This window comes from Spodoptera frugiperda, chromosome 11 (assembly GCF_023101765.2).
Source record: "Spodoptera frugiperda isolate SF20-4 chromosome 11, AGI-APGP_CSIRO_Sfru_2.0, whole genome shotgun sequence".
NCBI lineage: Eukaryota > Metazoa > Arthropoda > Insecta > Lepidoptera > Noctuidae > Spodoptera > Spodoptera frugiperda.
Window position 1 is genome coordinate 6,651,555 of NC_064222.1, and position 24,171 is coordinate 6,675,725.

Here is a 24,171-nt window from a genome sequence, read left to right on the forward strand (position 1 = left end):
AACCCCCAAAAGGCCGGCAACGCACTTGTAACGTCTCTGGTGTTTCGGGTGTCCTTGGGCGGTGGCGATTGCTTACCATCAGATGATCCGTCTGCTCGTTTACCGGCTTATACCATAAAACAATATTAGTAGATCGTAACTATACCACTGTCTCACAGTACAGTAATGTAGTAAGTCCACAAAGTGTAGCTATGTAACGAAAAACACAATAATAATGAAATTGTAAAGCGTTGCGAATGTCATTGAAAATCCGAGCTGCGTAGCTTGAGCCCATTACACAATAACGCAGTTATGTTCATACGAGAGCAATGTTTTGTTACACATTCATGTGTGTTGGCAAACTCGTGTTGCTAAATGAACCTACATATATGTACTTTTGTTTTCACTAAAACCCAATTGAAAGAAATACTTCAGATAAAAGTCTTCCTGAATCTTTATATTAATTTAGATAGTCCGCAGCTCCGGATCAGGCATCAGTCCTACTTGGCCCCATCTGTGGTAGTCTAGTGGCTCTATGAGGCGCACCACAAACTCATAGTCAACACATTGTATAAAATTTTTACCCTATCACAAATTGAGAAAGCAAGAATGCTGTTCACAATTCCAACATTGTAGGGTCGATTGTAACCAAAACACTCACTTTAACACAAAAGATTTTCTTCCTGAATCATGTTTACCAATTCAAAAATCCTTTTCTCCAGTACAAAGTCCAACACTTCGTCTTGTTTGTCTCAAAAACCTAGGAAGCACTTAGTGATGTAATGGTCAATCGTCACATCCGTTTGCCCACTCAACCAATTCACCAATTCGCCTCCTAACCACGTTGTCAATGGACGGAGATGGAAGACGAAGAGGATCTAAAAATAACCATGCTTTAAGAGCCGTAAACCCATCAGTCAACTACATAGACATAGACGGTCCGGATGAACTTAAAATAGCATTTAAAGGAGTCACTATAAATCCCACCCAAAACATAAATGTGAAAGGCTGCCAAGTTCGATAATATTGGAATGCTTCGCCTATAAAAGAAGTGAGATCTAAATAAGTACCAAGTTCCATACACAGACCTCAGTTAAAAATGATATAACAAGTTGGCAAGTTTTCACACACTTTTTTATAAACCTACTAAACGCAATGAGTCAAGTATATAATTTTCTATTAAAACTTGCCAAGTTATATCATTTTTAACTGAGGTCTGTGTATGGAACTTGGTACTTATTTAGATCTCACTTCTTTTATAGGCGAAGCATTCCAATATTATCGAACTTGGCAGCCTTTCACATTTATGTTTTGGGTGGGATTTCATTTATTTTTGTAAGGTTTATTTTCTTTTTTTCTTATTTTACTTTACTTTGACTAAATACAAACCTTCGTAACGAATTTTAGGTCGGTACGACCATTGGAAGATATAGATATTTTTTTTGTTTTAGTTCCTTAGGGGTATGAATTTACACCTTCAATATTTTTAAAACCGACTCACACTTGGCCATTTTCAGATTTTTTCCTTTACCTTGACCTAAAGACCTACCTCCATGCCAAATTTCAAGTCAATACGACCATTGGAAGTGGTCTAGGTTTTTGATGAGTGAGTCAGTCAGTGAGTGTATAGTAAAAATAGCGATTTTCTGACGTCAATATCTCAAGATCTACAATAGGTACATTAATGAAATTTTGTATTTTAGATAAGTAAGTAGATCTCGATAGATACTAGTAATTTCATATGCGTAGATAAAATAGATTTTGAGTTATAGGTGGGTCGAACTTGGCCCGAAATGGTTCGTGTAATATAACCCACGGCCGGTGTGTCGGTTTTTTGCTCGAACTTGGCGGACACACTGCCGTGTGTCTAGATAACGATACGTTTAGAGACGATAAGGTACAGGCACTTGCTCTATAAAATAGCATGCTAAAAAGTGTTCTATTGAGTATGCTCAATACGAGCATGCTTATGAGCAGTTTACATTTGCTAGCAATAGGCATGCTAGTTTTAAGTATGTTACCTAGTATTTTTTAAGTATAACCTCTTTAGACGCGCTTAAGGGTCGGTTTGTATCTGACGGAACGAAAAATGCGTCGTGTAAGTTGGACAGACAAATGTACAGAAAAACACTTGACCGTTCACACTCAACCGATGATACGTTAGTGCAACTGTTGATACACTCGACGTATTTTACGTCATGTATGAATCGACCATAAAGCACAGTGCTTTCCACCTGCACCGTAGATAGCATGCTCAAAAATCGAACGTCTCTCAATTTACAAGCATGATGCTAATTTTGAGCAACATAAAAGCTACTTACTAGAAAGATACTCAATTGACGCACGCTATCGTGCTTGAAATTAGCATATGTTTAGGGAACAGAGAGTAAAGTTCCCTAAGAAAAGGAGGATCCTCCGACCAGGCGAGGTGATCGTGCCTGGCGGGCTTTCTGCCCAACTGTTGTTCGTTGGGATTTTCTATCCGTGTTAATTCGCATGTAAACTTCGTATGTGCGATGCAGGATATTTGTGACGTCATCCGTTGATTTGCTCGTCGATCGTCTATGTGCGACTTATGTCATCTGTCACTTGTCAGAGTGTCGCCACATCACTCCCCCCCAAGACCGGAGGTCGATCCTGTTGAGACGGCTGTCGATGCTTGAGATGAGCGGTGCCAGAGCCAGTGTAGAATGTCCCTAGTTCCAGTGAGTCGGAACTGTGCCGCTGAATGCCCAGTGAGTCGGGTGAGCGGTGCAGGGTGATACTCCAGTGAGTCGGAGTAGTGAAGCTCGCAGTCTCCCACGGTGAGTCGGGGAATTGATGCTGCGAGGGTAGGTGCGTAGTGGCTGGCGTCTGCGTTGACGGGAGGAAGACGTCCTCAGACCGTGTGCAGAGTGCTGTGCCTAGACGCTGATGAGGCCGTAGGGAAGAACCAGGCTGCATATCTTCGATGTAGCGTGTGGTGGTCCCTGATGAGGCCGAGGATGCTGGTCGGCTGCGACTTGATTACCGCTCAGCGGAGAAGTGATGGGTGAGGGATATGGCGATGAGGATGACGGTGCTGATCTGCTCCGTGAAGGTTGGTTTCAATCACGTCGGGGTCACCACTTTAGGGAACAGAGAGTAAAGTTCCCTAAGAAAAGGAGGATCCTCCGACCAGGCGAGGTGTTCAGCCTGGCGGGCTTTCTGCCCAACTGTTGTTCGTTGGGATTTTCTATCCGTGTTAATTCGCATGTAAACTTCATATGTGCGATGCAGGATATTTGTGACGTCATCCGTTGATTTACTCGTAGATAGTCTATGTGCGACTTCTGTCATCTGTCAATTGTCACCTGTCGCCACATATGTAAACAGTACCTTAAGAATTTTGTATAATCCGAGCTGTAAAATGAAATGGAATGCACGCAAAGACGCATGGCTGTATGTGGCACGTTCCCCATAAACAATAGGAGCCCGTGTAATGAACTCCATTACACTGATTACGTGCCATACGAGAGTAATGCTTCTATGGCAAAAACCACATGGAGTTATACAAAACCAGTTTACCATGGTCTCGCTTTGTATCATCTTTCTACACATTCAAAGATCAGTTTATACTGGGTTTGTAGTGTGTAGCTCTGTATACATACGGCAACAGTAATAGTAGTAAGTAATACACATTATATTACATACTTCCTCATATTTCGTAATGCGGATCATATTCTATGGTTTATGGAACATTTCCAGTCTTTAATTGCAATTTTGTTGCTTGTTTAATTTAGTTTATGATAGTAACTAACTATGCTTTGATGGTTAAGAAATCTGCCATGGAGGTTTTGTTAACGGGTCTCCGGGTATAAAAGCAGGAGTAGGAACGGGGTGGTTTTTAGTCAGTAAGAGTCTGACACTCCCTCCCGCCTCGCCCAAGGCGAGAGAAGTAATTGGATCGTTTTCCGCCCTTAAAAATGGAGTATTTGTGCATGTGCAAGGAATAAAAGTGTCTTTGCATTTACTTTTGTCAATAGATAAGTACTAGTTAGTCTCTAAAACAAATATTTCATCTAGGTCAAGGCGAGAATCTTTTATTTAGAATTTAATGACACTAAGATAAGCTGTGAGTTGAGAAATATTTACTTAAAACATTAAGATTGCAGTACTTATTACACAGTCCTTGCGACTGTTGACTTAATTAATTTTTATATCCTGAAGATCGATATAATTGAATGTCAAATAGTAGGTTATGTTGAATCTACTCTGAATTCAGCTATAATGGCTATTTACTACCTTACCATATTGAGTTAACAAAAACATTAATGGTGAAAAGCTATTAGTTTCGAGTTACAGAGGAACTCTTCATCATGAGCAGCGTAGACGCGGCGAAGTCACAAAGCCTACTGTTTTTTAAATTAATTTAGTATGTCTCATGGTAGTAATTTTAATTTAAAAATATTAATCAAACAGTTACAAACATAAAAACATTCTTTTGAGGAAAAATCGAAAGAGGAATATACGAAAATGGTAAAAATTTTTGAGGTTTTCCGATTAGAATTTTCCTTAACTATAAATAACATTAACGACAGCATTCCAAACGTTAGTAGTTACTGGACAGTTTATTGAGCTTGAAACACAGGCATGCCGTGTCGTGGCGAAACGCTGTGGCCTTCGATTACTTTGCACAACTGAATCATGCCGTACTGCTGGTGTTATTATCACTCCATTATTGTTTCCAAAACCATTTCATGTATACGCGTTATTGTTTTGTTCTAGTTTTGTTTTTAAATTTTTAGTTGCATTTGTTTTTGTTGTGTCTGTTTCGGCCATGTGTTGTTGTCTGGCTTCGTTGATAAGATTTGGGGTTTCATTATAATCGTCTTTAGTATTATCTTAGGTTGGTTCTAGTTTGTCCTATTTCGTGGATTTACACCTGTTTCTTCTTTAGTAATTTGGTCGTACCTATTTTTTTTTTGAGGGGTGCAAATCATTCCATGGCTTCTCCCGTCTTGGGCGAGGCGAGAGGAAGTGTCAGACTCTTACTGATTAAAAACCATCTCGTTCCTACTCCTGCTTTTCCAGACGGAGCCCCGGTAAACCCGCTAGTCCGTGGCTCTAGAGTCCTACCTTGTCTTAACTTCTATTACTATTTTTTTATTCTTTTTTTAGATCCTTCGTACTTAACAATCACTGTTTTTTCTATATGTCTTATTAGTTCTTTAGTTTTTGTGTTAGGTTCCTCAAATAATCGACTTGTCCACTCGACATGATTTGCGTTTAGTACGATTTAGTCATCGTTTAGCAATCCCCTGTGCGTTCGTCGTGTCGCGTTACATTATGACATCATTCTACGTTTGTGACAGAAGTCATTGAAACATTAAAGCTATCAGCAGATACCTGGGTAGTCTAGGTAGACTGGATACTAATGCTTTTTAGTGTTTTGTTATATTTATATGTTCTGGTTATGTTCATATCAGTCGGTTTTTTTAAGGGGGAAGAAAAAACTAATCATAATGTAGAGTTGTACTGGGAACAAATACGTCATTTCTACGTATAAAATGTACCTAGAAGTGACATCACGCGATATTTCAAATCGATTTATCTTCGAAAGTATTTGTTTCCGTAAGAAAATAAAAAATACGTGTTTAATATTTTAAAATAATATACAAGACGAACATTAAAATATAAATTAGTCATCTACCCTATTGGTGTCTTAACTTATTCTACGCTTAACTACCGTAACTAAATAATTACTTGTGTATCTTCTAGCATAAAATTCACAAGTCATACTCAAAACAGATATATCATCACCCTCCCCCCCACTCCCACCGGTTTCGCTTCAGTAACTCGTATCGTGAAAAAATGTTATTATCGACCAAACTATCTTCCGACTTATGCAAAGCGAATGCATTTTCACAAGCAATTGAGAGGTCAAATACCATCAGTTTATTGACCCTCTGCCCAAGGTTGCTGGCGATTAATTGGAGCTGCACTAAGGACGGTGCTGGTACATGAGTATATGAAACGCTTTTAGTCATAATTATTATATTGTTTTAAAGTTTTGAGTGCTGAATTGTGTTTGGAGAAAGATATTAAAAGGTCCACCTCTTTTACTGAGCTAAATAATCTGGCTCTGGCGCTTTTCAGATATAGATATTTAATATTATGTACACATCTTATTGAAAATAATGATGTTCAAATAGGATACTTTTGTTTTTTTTTTTTTTTTGGAAAGCTTCAGAGCGACCACACGAATATGGTTTAAGTTAAGTTTTGGCGATTGACCTTGGAACGTGTGGTGAAAAAACATTTTCCTGATCAATTATTAAGAATTTTAATGTTGTTTAATATTATTTCTCGAATCTCTAGTCTTGTTTAAGGCCCATCACAGTATTCGTGTACTTATAACTTCTTTGGTATTGCGGATGTCTAGTCCATATGCGGAGCAAACGGTGCTAATTGCTTACCATAACGTGATCCATATACTCAATTACGCCAATTATACCTAGCGAGTTTACCGGGGCTCCGGCTCGAAAAGCAGGAGTAGAAACAGGCTGGTTTTTAGTCAGTAAGAGTCTGACAGTCTATCGAGAGAGAGTGTTATTAGATTGTAAAGACATTGGATGACTTTCCCCCTTTAAAAACCCCCTCATCCTTATCCCACAAAAACTATTATTTTACAAGACACTAGACATTCTTGCAATAGTTAATTCCATTCAAAGATATAATTAAGTAAACAAACTGATAATATTAATTCTACTACTATTACTATAGAAAATTTATTGTGTCATATCATAACTAGGAAAAATAAAAAATCTGCAGTTCCAGCAATAAAAAGAGACCCAGTTTCGTTATCATATCAAACGGTTTGATACAATGATAAGTTTTTTATCAGCGCACGGAGCGGGATAGCGTGGTTTCATGCTATTAATAATAACACGTAGGAAAAGCTGCTTTATTTATGAAATATGGTATTGTCAGTTTGCGAAAAATGTTTAAGTAAGTATAGTTAAATTGGTTTCATGAATAATATCTAATTCAAATAGATGAGAGCTCACTTTTATTGTGCTATTTCTAGACTGGTGTAGTGAAGTGAGTAGGTACACTCATGTTTTTCCCTTTTAGACTAGAAATACCTACTAGGTACTATATACTGACAATGTATGAAAATATGTACACTGTACTAGCTACTACAACATCAACAGGCGAGTAGGAAATATGAACCTAGACTAAGACTCACCATATACGAACTGATATTGCAGTAAGAGTCAACAGCTTGAACCTGCCATTGATAATTTTGCTTTAGCTTAACGACACGAGCTATCCGTGTATTTGCGTATGTAGAGGTCTGTTCACTATGCAGTTGCAGCTTGATGCAGTCGATCCTGACTGCTTTAAGCCGACAGATACCTATATTATAGGGTTCTCTGATAAATCTGATTTAATTTCGATCTCAAACTCCTACAAAGCGTCGAAATTATGGCGAACCAATATTACCTGGAGGAAACCCATTCCATAGTCTATCTTTTGATGTAACTGGTAATGAATGAGTCAATCATTAATCAATGGAATCATTAGTCAGATCTGCTATATACATACAAGTTCTAGAATATAAAGAGGAAAAGGTGTGTAAGAATCGTAGCAATTGGCGCTCCATAGTCTCTGCCTACCACCCTGGGAGACAGGCGTTAGGTCATGTATGTATTCTAGAATATATTTGTACTAAAACAACCTGGTTGACGTATGTCTATTGACTGGTGTGCCATTTTGATAACCACGCTATAAAGATACGGAGTACTCATTTAATATTCTGCTAATGTCATTGTGTACCCAACAGATAAGCAACTTTCACTACCGACGCTGCCAGTGACAGAAAATAAAAGTAAAGTACAGCTTTTCATGGTTCTGTTAACCAGATGCAGTTTGAAATATAATTTGTTGCAGTTTTTATAACTGTTTTTTGAAAGTTCTTATCTCATTCAGAATTAACAATTTAACAATTTTGTCAAGGATTTTTGCTATCATTAATTTTTATAATAACTATCGTGAGACATACTAAATTTACTAAAAATTACGGTTTATTCACGTATTATTAATGGAGAAAAGCTCTACTAGTTTCGAGTCATAGAGGGACTCTTCATTATGAGCAGCGTGCGTAGACGCGGCGACGTCGCGCAGTCTACTCTGCTGTGTAGGCTGCTTAGTAGAGCTTTTCTTCATTAATATACGTGAGTAAACCGTGATTTTTAGTTAATTATTATATTATTCTTAAAATGATTGTACTTAATTGACTAGTTTTCAACCGACTCCACTTCTAAAATGGCGGGGGTCCTCCGTTTGCGGGAAGCATTTTTTGACTTCTAACGCAAAATAAGTTGTGAGTTGGTATAACTAACGCAAGTTTGTGTTGCGTGGTGAACATGCGTTAACTTTGACTATTCAAAATATGATGATTTGTGACATTCCTTAATGACTCCTTCCATTAACATATTTCCGTTGTGCTGTGTAAAAAATAAAAACTGGTAAAAGACGCGCAGATAAGATTAAAAAGAAAACAACAGTCTTGCTCGCGAAAAATGTACTTTTTCTTTAAGAAACTTGATCCATAACATAAAATACTTTTAATCTAAACTTGGAAAGATTTACTCGGCGTCCATTTAGTTCGTACTTTAAAAGTTTCTTTAGAAAATTCCTTCTATACCAGCGGAGATTGGATGTCAAAGTAAAAAATGCGCGTCCGGCGTTTCATGCCGCAACTAATTTCAACGCCAACGACTATGAACGTGCTTTTTTTATTTCCTCCATCCATAGCTATGGTTATATTGAATTCTTACTTGCCAGTCTCAACTGAATGACTGGCATGTCGGAATGTATCAATCTTTTTTTTAAAATGATTCGAATTTTTGCGCGGTTCGCGGTTTTTGGTTGATCGTTCTAAAATTAAATGTTTATGGAACTTCTACGTACCTGTCAGACTGTTTGTACCAAAAGCAATTTGCTAAAAATGTAGAGAAATATTTGAAGCATTTCTTTTGGTATTTGCGGGAAACAAAATATAAAGAGGGCCCTTTTTAGGATCAGGCAAAGTTTACCCTTTACCCTCTACAATATTTAGTATTCCACTCGTCTTATATCAGGCTTAAATTAACCCTCATAGTTCACTATAGCTAAAATGTATGGGACTGATAAAATAGTGCGTAAAAGTGGGAGTTAAATCAGTCAAACCCTTTCCTAACACGATTATCTAACTAGACCACTTACAGAAGGAAACCATCAATTCTAATAAAGTCTTCACTTGTACCTATAATAAATTAATCCTAACTCGTAATTTAGATAATTTTAAAGGCGTTCACAATAAAATGGACAATGTTACGTCTGCATTAAGTAACAATTTGGATTGAGTAATGCTGATAATGATTGCACAAGATCATTGAAGCGGTTCATCGATTGAAAAAGTTACATTAAATCGACATGTCGATGATGCTGAAAAACTAGCTCTAGGTATTCTAGAAGTTGTTCGAAGAGAATTTTATTTTTGGTATTAAGAAAATCAACTACTTAGGATTTATTTTATGCAGTTTAGTAAGTGACAAGGACAATACGTGCGCTTTTGCTATGAATGAATTTGAATTTGACCATATAAATGTAGGTTTGGTTTATGCCTGGCGAGCTTTCTGCCCAACTGTTGTTCGTTGGGATTTTCTATCCGTGTTTATTCACACGCAAACTTCACATGCGCGATGCAGGACTTTTATGTCGTCATCCGTTGATTTGTTCGGCGATAGTTTATGTGCGACTTCTGTCATATGTCGTCTCAACAAAACAACCCAATGATCCATCCCATACTTAATCAAATTGTAGAATCAATCACTTGAATATTAAGTTAATGTAAAACAATTTGCTTGTTACAGCAAAAGGACTGTTTCGCCGAGCACAATACTGAAGCGAGAACAGAAATGGCTGCGCATGCTCAACAACTGGGAGGCGTTCATGAGCAAGAACTACAAGAAGGTCAGGGAGAGGTGTCGAAAAGGTGAGAACTATACAATGCCAACTTGGCTGGAAATTAATTAATTAATTCTTACATCTAAACTAATATATGTAATAAAGCTGAAGTAGTTATTTGTTTGTTGGAACGCGAAATTCTTGGGAACTGCTAGTTAAAATTGGATAGGTTTTTTGTGTTGGATAGTCCATTTATAGTCCTCCATAAATGGACTGTCCAACGCTACACAATATTATTATAGGGTCACGCTAAGATCAATAGGAACTGAGACTGAGCAGTGTAGGAATACGCATCAGCCTGTCTAGATACTGTCTGACTGCGATAAACTCAAAAACAACTAAACGATTTTTTGTAAAATTTTCACCAATAGATAGTGTCATTCTTTGAGATTTGAGTGTATAATTTATTATGATTTTGGCAAGCCAAGCAGAGCGGCGGCTGGTGGAATGCTTGTTAATTAATAAAGTTATTATAGCCTGCGATTAATTTATCATCGTTCATTAGTGTCGTGTCTGGCATTCATTAACACCAGTCGTACTTAATTTGCGTTTTTCTGGTGATGACGAAATAAGTAAATAATTAAGACGAGAAATGCTAAACGCTGTATGCACAGATAAACAAATAGTGGTAGTATTCCTCGTGTTTCCTCAAGAATGCACTGTTTTATGGTCCCAAACAAACTTTGATTGAAGAAATAATTTCAGTGCTCTTAAATACTGATGAATGGCTGTAACCTGCTTCTTTTCAATTGGAGACTGACACAGAATGCACAAGGAATACTTTAAGTCCTTCTGACTGTTACAATTACAATTGATACAGTTACATCATTACATAGTATAAAACAAAGTCGCTTTCTCTGTCCCTATGTCCCTTTGTAAGCTTAAATCTTTAAAACTACGCAGCGGATTTCGATGCGGATTTTTTTAAAATAAATATGTTGCTTTTGATTAAAGAAGAAGGTTTTTATGTTAGCTACTTCCACGCAGTTTTACCTGATCTACTTGGTTCCTTTTAATTGTAGCGTGGTGTTTTATAGCCTATAACCTTCCTCGATAAATGCGCTATTCTACACAAAAATAATTATTCAAATCGGACCAGTAGTTCCGGAGATTAGCGCGTTCAAACAAACAAACAAACTCTTCAACTTTATAATATTAGTATAGATACATGCATAATATATCACCATTGCACCCACGCAAAGCTATGGCGGGTCGCCAGTATATCATATAGTTTCCGCTCAGTAACCGTTTCATGATTGTCATCAAATATCTTAATTGAATCCTTGTACCCTCACCCAGGTATACCAGCATCGGTTCGCCCAAAAGCCTGGCTGTACCTCTGTGGTGGGCAACTGTTGCTGGAGAAGCATCCGAACGAATACGAAGAGCTGCTGCAGGCGCCTGGAGACCCGAAGTGCATGGAAGACATCAGGAAGGACCTGCATCGACAGTTCCCTTACCATGAGATGTTCATCCGAGAAGAGGGACTTGGGTTAGTAGAAATTGTGTTTTATTAGCCTGTCTAAAGATCTATTTTGGATTGTCACCAAAGGAGCTAAAGTGCGTTGCCGGCCTTTTGGGATTTGCGTATGGGGGATCTTCGATATCCTCGCTCACATTGTGTAAAATAACGCAAGCGTTATTCCACGTCGGTTTTATGTGAGGCCGTGGTATCCACTTCGGTCGAACCAGCTCATTCATGTCTGTCACACGTGAAAAATATGCTCCTTATCATTCAATATTTTTTATTGGGAAAATATCTCTCGCTTCAAAAGTAGTAGATTCTATTCTAATATCTATTTGGTTTACGGCAATATAAACAGACAATATTTAAATCAGCATGGTAACAGATTACAAACTTACTCAAACAATTTTCAGTGGCGCTAGTGTCGTTTAAAAGACTTTTCAATGTACTATTTCTCCATACATTACGTTAGTTCCAATTTTGTCCACCGGAACAAATAAGTTGGGAGATTGCATTATGATTGTTTGTTTACACTCTCATTTCGTTCTGTTGCCAACTGCATCAATATTGTGAATTTGGATGCTTGCCACGCTAAAACTATTTACGTTATTCGAATTTTAGTGTTGTATTGTTGAATAAATGTATTTCGGATTACCTTTTATTTTATGATTATGTTAATACTAATTTAATTTTAAAAAGAAATGTATTGCAGTTTAGTTTTAGTAACCTGTCTACATACTAATAATAATATCTACTGATTTATTTCGTTGCGGGATCTAAGACAGACATGCTGTTGTATCTACTTTAGATACTGGCTCACAGAAGTTGAGACAGTTAGCAGGAAAAAAACCGAATGATTTTCGATTGCTTACCATCAGGTGATCCGTATGCTTGTTTACCATAAAAAAAATCTAGGTTCATCTTTTAGTTTTGGCTTACTAGAGATAGAATTTAAACATAATTTCCAAACAAAATACTATCTTTCTCATTATGTTGGTGACCATGTCAGTTTAAAAACTTATATTCCATCTTTGGTTAGCAAATCTATCGATAGTTTGTTAAGACTTTAAATGTATTTTATAACTTTCTAATTCAATGATACAGATATAGGTTTCGTAATTAAACAAAGTATTTGAAAAATGTAATTGGTTACTTACAACACAGTCGAACAATTAATTAATAGTCGAAGTAATTTAGTGGTTATGTTATGCAGTCGGTATTATTCGAAACGGTTCAGTTAATGTTTCTAGAAATTCGTAGATTTTATTATACAACTCTAGTGTTGGTTGGAGTGATAAATTAATTGTAGAATTAGCACTATGCGATTAGTGAGTGAACATTACAAAGTTTATGATTTTAGTTGAGAATAGTTGTGATAAAATTATCTTTTGTTAACGAAATGATTAGTTTAAACCTAAGTATGGCATGCCACTGGCGAGTAGGGTAATTTAGGCTGCTTTTTCACCAGAGATGTGCTATGCTTCTTTGCTGTGGATGCATTTGGTTTCCACCAATCATATTCATTGGTACACATAGCTTAGCACTGGTGGAACCAGTACTCTAAATATACACTAACGCCACTAACAGCAAGAAGAAACCTCCTCTATGCAGAAAGAGGGGTTTGTCATACACTCCATGCTTGGCTGGTGCATTGCAGATCGTAATTTCAGAAATTCAGAGAGCTTCTTATCAATTTCAACGACAACACGTAGGCCACCAAACATTTTTTGCCTACAGTGGACGCCTTAAAGAAATAAGTATACTAAAATCTCTATATATAAAAATCAGTTTCTGTTCGTTAGTCTCGCTAAAATTCAAGAACGGCTGGACCAATTTGATAAATTGTTTGTGGAAATCCAGGGAAGGCTTAAAAGGTGAAAAACAAAAAGGTTTAAGGCGGTACAAAGTTAGCCGGGCCAGCTAGTTCTTCATAAATGTCCCTATTATCTCTCAATATGTCCCGCTACTGCGGTTAGGGACTGTCCATACTGTTCATATTTACACAGTGACTAACACTAGCCTATCATACCACTGTCGATGACGTACGACTTTGTTTTATAGACGCCTACTATTATTCAAACTAGCCGGGGTTTTCATTCATTTTGTTTTTGCGTTCATTGTATTTGCAAATATATTGTTATGTCTGCAGTTTGGCCCGAGTGACGTCACAGTCGCAGTGGGTGCTGTATCTGTGGTGGTTTTTACGTCATATTGTGCGTTGTCTGATGTAAAAAGGGATATTTATGCGTAATAATTATTATTAATTTGTTAAATAATAGGTCATGACGTGAAAGTTGACAATGATGTAATGTTTTGTTAACCGAGTTACCGCCGCACTCAGAATCATTTAATGGTTACTTAACCCAGTCCTTAGCAATGGTTTTCGATACAATATAGTTACTAAGGAATAATTTAACTCTGAATGCGGCAGTTAGGTTTTTATAGCAAAATATTCAAGTATAATTTCTCAATCGATGCTACTATTTAGAATACTGAAATCGATAACTTTAATTCGAGGAAATGTAACCAAAGATCGGTTATATTTAAGACCCATTGATGATCACTTTATCTCATCCGACAGTCAATTAAAGAATCCAGAAATATTATATGATTAATTTGGTCTAGGATTTACATCTTTTTTTCCAAAATTCCAGACAACAGGAGCTGTTCTCAGTGCTGAAGGCGTATTCAGTGCTGAACCCCAAGGTGGGGTACTTCCAGGCTCAGGCGCCGGTGGCTGCCTTCCTGCTGATGCACATGCCGGCTGTCCAGGCCTTCTGGTGCCTCGTCAGCATCAGCGATAAGTACCTTAGCGGGTACTATAACCCGGGGCTTGAGGTGAGATTGTTTTAGTAAACTTTGTCTAGTAATTGCAATCTTTTATTTCATGTATGTATCTATGTGTGTTTGTATAAGTAATGTATGTGTGTGAAGTGAATGAAATCTTGCAAATTAATTTTGAAGCAGTAGCTTTAGTACGAGTTTGCTTAACGTTTAAAGTAATCGAAACGAGAGCGCGTTCGATACTCTGATTGGTTGGTTTGAATAAACCAACCAATACTTTAAACGGAAAGCAAACTCATACTAAGGGTACAGATATTTTGAACCGATGGACTCGATATAGACCATTACAGCATAATGTTTATTATAGCATTTATTATGATTGTATTGTAATTGAATTAATTATTATTTGATTAATTATTCACAATATATATAAGTTTCTAGCGTCCGATTTATCGAACGTTATACTGAAAAAGGTTATCTTGGAAGACTATAAATGCTCAATTACATAAAAGCTTATCTTTAAAAAACTTTTTAATTTACTCATTTGGACGGTAATAAAGTCTTTTACATACTACATATTTACCCTACAAACCCCCCCACAGGTCCTGCAACGCGACGGCGACATCCTCCACGCCCTCCTCCGCCGCACGGCGCCGGCAGTGCACCGCCACCTGGTGAAGCACAAGGTGGAACCCGTCCTGTACGCCACGGAGTGGTTCCTCTGTGCCCTCACCCGCACGCTGCCCTGGGACAGTCTGCTAAGGGTCTGGGACTGTTTCCTCTGTGAAGGAGTTAAGGTAATTGGGATGAATTCTGAATTCAGTCTTTAGACTAAATTAAATTTAGATGTAAAACGCCCTCAGTTATAATTTTATTTATTGGTGAAAACCGCCTAAAACTGTTTGTATCCGTTTAGCAATTAATTCAGTCTTTAGATTAATTCATAAATTTAGATTTAAATCTTCCTCAGTTGTAACTTTATTTTATTGGTGGAAACCAGTTCAAACTGTTTGTATCCGTTTATAGTTTTAATGACTATCAGAGCTAAACACTGTTGGAGCTGGCATCTGAATTTCTGCTTAAGAGTTACTTATTCGAAGTGATATTCTCAATGTTTTAATAGCACTGTAATACCTTACTAGGAACCACATAACAAAAACTAATAATAAATTGCTTATAATAAAATGTTCTAAATTGCTTTTATGTACAACAGTTTCTCAGTAAGCGAATTATGTATGTGATTCTTTATGAGAAATAAAGATATTCTAAACCTAAACCTATAATACAATCACGCCTAACAATTTCAGGTACTATTCAAAGCAGCGCTAGTGATCCTAGCAGGAGCCCTAGGTCCGGCGAAGGTGCGCAAACGAGCGTGCGGTCTGTGCGAGACCCTGGAAGTGCTGCGTCACCCTCCCGAAGGTATACTGGGGGAGGACTACCTCATGTACCATATGCAGCGACTCAACCTCACCGAGGAAGACTTTGAGTTCGAGCACCAGCGTCAAACCGCCAGGCGGCGTGCCATGCCTAACAGAAGGTACGTTATATAAGTTTTTAAACTTACATGGTCACTAACACTGTCTTTAGAACATGAGACGGGATATTTACCATGTTTATTTAGGTCTATGAGTTTCAACTCAGAAGAGTTCATCCGTGATCATGGCGCTTGCAACAGTGCCGAAATATCGGAAACTCATAAACATGGTAAATATCCCGTCTCAAGTTCTAATGATACGACGTTATAGTTAGATATATCCTGTACTATGTGTTTTGTTTGTTGTATTTTTTAAGATAGTTCAGTAAGAAAAAAGATGTTAAGCAATGGACGCCCATACACACCTACAACACCAATGGAGTTACAAGTACGTTGTATGATCCCAGCCGCAGTGCTACTGCTTAGAATTTCATGTATCGAAAAAAAAACTTCTTGCTTGATTTAATAAAATGTTATAGTGTGTAGTCAATATACTTAATTTTATTTTTTGTCTGCGTCAACAAATAGCATGATAGTTTAAAAAAAAGATGATATCTTTATTAAAATAACTATCAATTAATTCTAGAATTATGAATGAATCAACGTTTGTGTAATTACTAAACAAACAGGTGATAAGCAAAGCAAGTGTTAATCTTTTATTAAAATAACGATCTATTAATACTAGAACTATGAATGAATCAATCTAACAATAACATTCTCCAATTCCAGTGGCAGCTGATTCAGCGACTGTTCCTATAAGCGCTATTCAAAGAATAACGCGAGGGATCTGTTCAATACTCTGTAAGATGAGTGCATGGACCATGTGACAATAAGACAGTAAGGTACGCCCGCGGCCGTACCAGTGCTTTGTGATAGTGAGCGTAACGCACGACCAACTGACGACTGAGTGCATTAAGTCCGATAGAATAAGCGACTTCGACTCGTCTTGTAACATAATATAACCTAAAAATAAAAATAGTTCTCGATTCAATGTACAGATGTCGCTACGGTCTGAGCTTTGTATGTGCGAAGTGTCAACCATAATAAATGAAAGCTCATTGGTCGATTCTGCGCCGTGAACAACGGTTTCGCATTTCAAATTTGAAATGCAGCTAACTTCACTCCGGTGCTATTTTTTTTTTGTATTTGTCATGCAAAGCTCAAATCTTAGTGAATAGTGAAATGGTAATTTTTAAATGTTTATTTTCATTGTGAAAGTGAAAGGTTTTCATTTGATTCCTTCATGAAAACTGTTACTTGTAAAAATGTGTGTCTTGTTAGTTGTAAACGTTGACTTGAAGTAGATTTTGATTCTAGGTATTTTGTAAAGAATATGCTAGGTATTTAGTCTTTGATGGAGTTGCAATACGGCTGCGTCTAAATAAAAAACGATTTTAAATTAAATATACATTTTTCGCTCAAATGATTCCTCTGACTCATCCAATCTACTTGCTGACCTCCTCCCCCTCACCGAATGACCCCGTTATACCCTACAGGGAGTACCTATGAGTGGTCCTTAAAGCATTATAGAAAACTGTTGAAGGCAAATCCTCCGCTAAGCGTCGGTCACCTCTGAGTTTGTTTCGGCATTTCTTCTCAGATTAGTCGGATAGGAAATGCCGGTCTCATCTAGTTATTTAAGAGATTGACGTGTAAAAGAGTTACATTGTAACCTATTTGCAAAAATAAATATCATTTATTATTTATCAGTGGCGATTAATGTATTAAAAACAAATGATCCCCTTTTCACTAAGCCCCTTAAAAGGTAAATTTCTAGTTATTTAGCTTCCTTACAGTATTTTAAATCTGCCTCAAGTTTGAAGTTTCAATATAATATTGTTTAGATAAGCTAATATAAACCTAACTGTAATATAAATATGGTTTTGTTTGAGACTTGGGGTTGAGTTCAAAATACAGATACATTGAAAGACATGAAATATTTGATAAAATGGGGAAATTATTTTAATTCTTAATTCTAATTTGTTAATTTAAACAAGGATTCAGTCTAGAGAAGATTACATTTCACATGCTTTGTTAAAAAAAACCTCAAATGACTTCTTGGACCCCCCTTGGATGAGGTGAGATGGAGTGTCAGACTCTTACTAACTAAAAACCACCCCGTTCCTACTCCTGCTTCGAGCAAGAGCAAGAAACATGCTGCCCCTTCGAGAAATGAAGTTTTATTCCCAATCAAAAGTAAAAACATATTCGAATAAAAAAAAACTCCAGTCATTAAAAAAATATATTCTAATAGTAGAGAGATTGTAGAATAAGGTGAGACTGTAATGTAAATACAATTGTAAAATATACGAAATTAATCCATAATACATTGTGATAAGGTTCGTTATTAAATATTAAAATTACATATCTAATGATAAAATTAAAGTGTATATTAAAACAAGTGTTGATTGGCTATTTATATCGCAACGCAGTAGACAATTTTCCATTCCATTTTTTAAGTGTATGTATGAAGAAAAATTTAAATTAATCTTGTAGATACATTTTCTTAAAAAAACCGAAGAATTTTTATTCAAAAATCTTCATCATAGTAGTTGTTAAAATGTGTAGTGACGTAAATCGTTATTTTCCCGTTGTGACATGTGTCAATGTCAAATTAAAACGACTATGCGTTTGCCGTATTGCCTTTTGCGAATTGGGACAATTTGGACGCGAATAATTAAAATTTTAGAGCTAAGTTACTGAATGCTTATATTTTCTTTTTATAATAAAGTATGTGAATGCGTTCATAAAGCGATACTTTTGAATTTATTGTAATAAAGTTGAGTGTTATGACTTAGGAGAATTCTTAACATCTGTTTTACAATGTTTAATTAAGTTCCTGTTAAAATAACTGACAGATTATATAATTTAACGTGTTTCTATTGAAAAGCGCCTGTTTCACTACCTTCATATATTGCAATGCAGTAGATCTTCATATATCCGATAAAGTTATGTGGCATTTCGAAACGAGAGCGCATTCGGCGCTCTGATGGGTTAGTTTATCCGGCCAATAAGAGCGCCGAACGCGCTCTTGTTTCGATTACTTTAAACGTAAAGCAAACTCGTACTAAAGGTACAGTTATTGGGAAACAGGCTCTAAATACGTATCAGTTAAGTTTAACAGCAACTTAATCAGACATTTTAAAACAGGTCCTAAGTCAAAATAATGTTTCCCTCTGGAAGAAACTGGTATCTTAGTCATTAAATAAGATATTTCTATAGTCCTATACTTGAGTCTGATTGTCCCATATTAATTTATTTTTCTGTAAATCTATTATTATAACATTCCCATATAGTCTTCCTCTTCATCCCATGTACAGACCAGCAGGTTAAGATACTCCAATCTATAAATACTTCCATTGGATTATAAACCTTATGGTTTTGGTGTTAAGTCCAAATTTAAAATTTGGTAGATTGGAGTAGGTTGTCCTACTGTCGACTGTAAAAGAACGACCACACAAAGAGATCTGTATTTTTTTAACATTTTCAAACAATATTATTATTATATTAAATGAAAACTCATATTTTACTACTCTTTCTGTTTTTAGTATCATATTTACTTATAAAAAAGGTTCTATGTAGAAGCTATTTTTTTAAAGGCATTGACATAATTTGCTCTGACAACACTGAAGTCGATTTTTAAAATTGTCAAAAAATCTTCGCGCCAAAGTGAGCGCCATTTTTTAATAATTTTAAAATTGATATTAGTTGGTTACTAGCAAATGTTGTCTTTGCCAAAACTATCTTATTCACTCGCAACAAAATACCTGTACTCTCTTATGAAACGAAAACTTATAATCAGATTATTTTTACTAAACTCTAATTACATTTTCGCGGCAAGCAGTTACTTTGTACTAGAAAAAAGCAATAATAAAACGGTAGTTACCAATTAGTCAAATTCGATACATTTTTCTACGAAAAGTCAAAATTGTTAATTTAATTTACTTTTCTATGTGATGTCATAATATAATGAGTCAAATAGCAAACTTATTTCTTAAAAATATATCGAAAAACATGATATCTTTCAATGAAAGTGTAATTTATTAAGTAATTTGTTTTAGACTAACCGACGTACTCACAGTCATTTAATGGTTACTTAAAGTCCTTAGCAATTGTTTTCGATACAAAATCATTACTAAGGAATAGTTGAAGTAATAATTCAATGTCTTTGAGTGAGTTAATCTGGAAACTACCTATAACAAAATTTGAAAATTTGACAACTCGAAACGTCAAGTAACCGCATAGATACTATTTAAAATAGATTCTATTTTTTCTTTTAGTTAAAACATGACTGCCTGTTACCACTATGAAGTAATAATAAGTAAACAAATATCGAATCTAGGCTATGATTTAGTACTAAGTTTGCGCACATGCGTCTAAATGGTGCATAATGATTTTTCCTTTCTTTATTTAATTTATATTTTCGATGGCTTTAGCCCGAATACTGAAACGCTTCTCAATTTTAAGTTGTACCTAAATATCGTGCTATCTCTGTCATTTACAAGGAATTTGTAGAGACAGAACTATTCTTGAGAGCGTCTTAAAATTGAGTGACGTTTGAGTATTTGACCATTAGTAATGTGTTGCGTTTCTGTTTCCCTTAGTACGAGTTTGCTTTACGTTTAACGAAAATGTTTATGATTGGCCGGCTCCAATGAACTTACCAATCACAGCGCCAACGCGCTGTCGGTTCAATCTCGTTGAACATAACGCAAACTCGTACTAAGGCCCCTGGATATCAAAATTGATACGTAGAGATGTCAGGGTATGAGAATTAAACATCTATTTAGTCCAGTAGATAATTAAAAAATATTACACATGTATCTCGTCGTATAAGAAAACAATACTAATATGATGCAAATTAATTAAAGTTATAAAAAATTGTTAGAAGTGACGTCATGCGATATTTGAAATTAATATATCGTCGAAAGATTTTTAGTTAGAAATAATTGGTGGAAAATTAACTATTGACTTCTCCCGCCTTGGTTGAGGCGAGAGGGAGTGTCAGACCCTTATTGACTGAATAACACCACGTTCCTACTCCTGCTTTGAGCCGGTGCCCCGGTAACCTGTTACATTATCCTCATCTCCAGAAAAAATATGTGGCTAATGTTTTAAACTAATCTATCAAACGGGAGTAAAAAATTTTTTATTGTCAACCCTATTGTTACAATAAATTAACACACAAAATTGAGTAATTGAAAATGGTGCAATGGAATCTACTAAAAGACATTTCTCTCATATCAATTATGATATCCTTTAATTTATTTATGAATATTAACTAATGGTTGCTAAGCCGCGGTTACAAGTATTGAGTAGTATTATAGTCAAGAGTTTGAATGAAAGTAAATGATTATGTAAATTATAATATTATGATTGAAGTATTGTCTTATGATTTAATTCGAGCTTTTGATTTTCATGTGCAATGTGTAATGTATACTTTCAAGACTTTTTCACAAGACTTTTTTATATTCTGTGCTTCGTATAATATTATTGAATAATATTGACGTTTTAAGCCTAAGTGATCTAAGCGATGTTTATTTTTTGCGAAATTCCATCACCCCTTATTACAGGTGACTTATAACACAAATGGTGAAAGGTGGGTGTAGATTATATAGCGGCATTACTCGCCGTAATGTGAACCACTGCCTACTCCTTCGGGGATAAAAAGGAGTAACGTAGTAGTAGTTGCATTAAATACATCATTCGACGAAGAAAAAAATCGCTGTTTATGAATATGTATATAACTCAATACCGCAAAATATGTTGCTTAGATCACATGGGTCTCATAACATAAATGGGGAAAAGTGGATGCAACATTGTATAATTATGTGAATATAATGTGTCCTTTGGAGATGAGATGAAGACGTAACTTCTTTTTAATATTTCTTGAGAGTATACCGAACTTGTACAATAATAATTTAATAATAATCTATTCAGAATATAAATGTATAAAGTGATTGAAATACTTTGAGTGTCGTGCGTGTGTGTCTATTCGTTCTTTTTGTTTATTTTTCAATTGAAATTTTTATCCATCGTTATTTGCATAGTTCGTAACTATTATTATTTTATTTGTTGTTATTGCTAGTTTCCACTTTGTTTAGATATATTTAGATTGTATCATAGTAATCGTGGATTTACCTGCTTATGGAAATATTAGCGAGACTACACTGCCAAGAAGACTACTTACCTGATTGTGTACACAGACAAATTATTTGATATGTAGGTGAAAATAAAGATTTCTCCAGTACAGAGAGAGAAACCATAGGTTGGTTAATGAAACAGTACCTCTACCATGAGTTTGAAACATACAATTTAGTGTAACAATAGCTATTGTCTCTGTACTGGATCGATCTATTTTCTTACCTATATACTAAATAAATTGACTGATTGTATTAATATGTTTTCTGTTTTGATTACTGCATAATATGGCCATCAGATCATTAAGATGGTTGGGGACAAATTAGCAGAATTTTCATGTAAAAATTTGCTCCTAATTTAGTCAAGAATCTATAAAAATCCTCAAAGAAAAGTTAGACTAATTTAGCACACGATTTTCTCGAATTTTCCATATGTGTGCCAAAGTAGTCTCGCCTATGTCGCACAGCACAAATGTATGAAACCAGATTTTAAGATATGCGGCCGTAACTGATAACCAATCTTAATACAATAGAAATAATGTCCAAAGTCCTCAATCTTTGTGTTTCGTCATGGAAATAGACCTAATAGGAGACGTGAGGTATGGTGCCCAAAAGACTGGCAGCATTGCCACGTTGAATGGCAAGTCATGTGAATGAGGTTAAGGGAGATCTTAGCTCCCCATCTCAAATCGGCTGGCAACACTTTTGCTACTTCTCTGGTGTTGTCCGGTGCCGATTGCTTACCATCAAGCGATCCGTCTGTTTGCTCGCCCTTTTAAAAAGAAATGTAAAGATTTTGTATTAAGATTGGTTATAAGTTTCGGCCGTAGTGTGTTCATTCACAAATGTTCCATGTTCCATCACATTCCCAGCAGCCTGTAGTCGTGTAATGATAAACCCTTGTCGCGAGTATTTTTGTACAGCCCGAGGTTTCATATCGCTGCAATATTTAATGTAAATAAATATTTAATATAAAATATTTTGGTTGTTTTATTTTTCGACTTTTGACTTATTATATACTCCTATAGGTACTGACTACTATATTATGTTGACTCACATGTAATTAGCAAATTCTATCTTCTCTCTTGATCTTGTCCTGCCCGATTCAAAATCTTACAAAACCTCAAATATAAACTAATAATTTTTGAAATCTTGAAATATCCCAAAAACTAGAGATCCTTGCTAAAAAAAACAAGTGCCTTTTCGTATCAAGCGGGATCGCAAGAGGGCCGAATGGCCGATCACGCTCCTACAAGCGTCTAACATGTCGATACCTTGCCTACAATATTCGCAGGCAAATCATTGGAGTCATGGGCGCAGAGTGGGTAAGGTAGACGCCCACTCAATAACCTCAAGGAAGACGAATACACAGTGGTCACGTGCCGCACTGCACTGCACAGAAAGGTTGAAGGATAACATATAGATCTCCATAGTACTCTTTCAGAGAGAACGCGGCCGCGGGCGCGTGTAATTCAAAATGTATGTAGACGCCAGTTGTGATCACAGTGCTTCCGCGAGCCGCGCGTCTTCATGAGGCGACAAATTCTGGGGGGCGCCGATGCCGCCGCCGATGGGATCCGCATAAAACTAACACTTGATATTGCTTCCCTCAAGTGGGCGCCACAATATTTTCGCCCGGGGTATCAGTGGCCCTTACACCGGCACTGGGTGTTTCTAATGGCTCAGTCCGCCCGTATCGTTCACACTGATATAGCGTCTGTTAGGTGACTACTCGTGTGGTTCTAAACCATTTTGATTTACTCGCTGAAGCGTCGTCCGTCATGGATATCAATACAGAAGAATTTATATCTGCTGTACATTTGGCAAAGCAAACCCCTGCATCATTTAAATAGGGCAGCCATAAATAAATTATGGGGAGAAATAAAACAATTGTTTCCTGGTAGTAACGGTAGTAAAATCAAATCTTCATCCATGTCTTCTAAATAAGTAGCAAAGTTTGAGAACGACCAAACACACGTGCAATGACACTTGTAGCTCGTTCGGCACTGTGAACATGCAGACGCTAAGACCCAAGCGCCCGCCCCCTCACTCGTTAGTGCAGTCTGATTGAACACATAGGAGGGTGTCATCAAAGACGTTGCACCATGGGGCCTCCGGGTTAACTCTACTGAACGGACGCGTTGCCTCCTTTAGGTGTAGTGGTGGTCACTGATGAGTAGTGGCGTAGCGTGGCTTGGCGGGGCCCCGTATATAAATTAGTCTAGGGCCCATTTTTTTTTAGTAAAATCATTCAACGACTTTTCCTGCCCCTTGGATGAGACGAGAAAGTGTCAGGCTCTTACTGACTATCAGGTATCTGCCGAAATTTCCGTGTCTGGTAAGCACCTGTG

The 24,171-nt window shown here is 36.5% G+C and overlaps 1 protein-coding gene across 1 annotated transcript in view; it reads left to right on the forward strand.

Annotated features, from left to right (window-relative positions):
• LOC118274480 (TBC1 domain family member whacked) overlaps nt 1-22,799 on the forward strand; it is a 36,291-nt gene extending 13,492 nt beyond the window's left edge. Inside the window, exons 2-7 of the mRNA XM_050696981.1 lie at nt 9,861-9,982; nt 11,254-11,446; nt 14,074-14,257; nt 14,806-15,000; nt 15,511-15,743; nt 16,410-22,799. Coding sequence (XP_050552938.1) covers nt 9,861-9,982; nt 11,254-11,446; nt 14,074-14,257; nt 14,806-15,000; nt 15,511-15,743; nt 16,410-16,419 — 937 coding nt within the window. The 3' untranslated portion in view covers nt 16,420-22,799. The remainder of the gene's footprint in view (nt 1-9,860; nt 9,983-11,253; nt 11,447-14,073; nt 14,258-14,805; nt 15,001-15,510; nt 15,744-16,409) is intronic.
• Nucleotides 22,800-24,171: the final 1,372 nt, after the last annotated feature.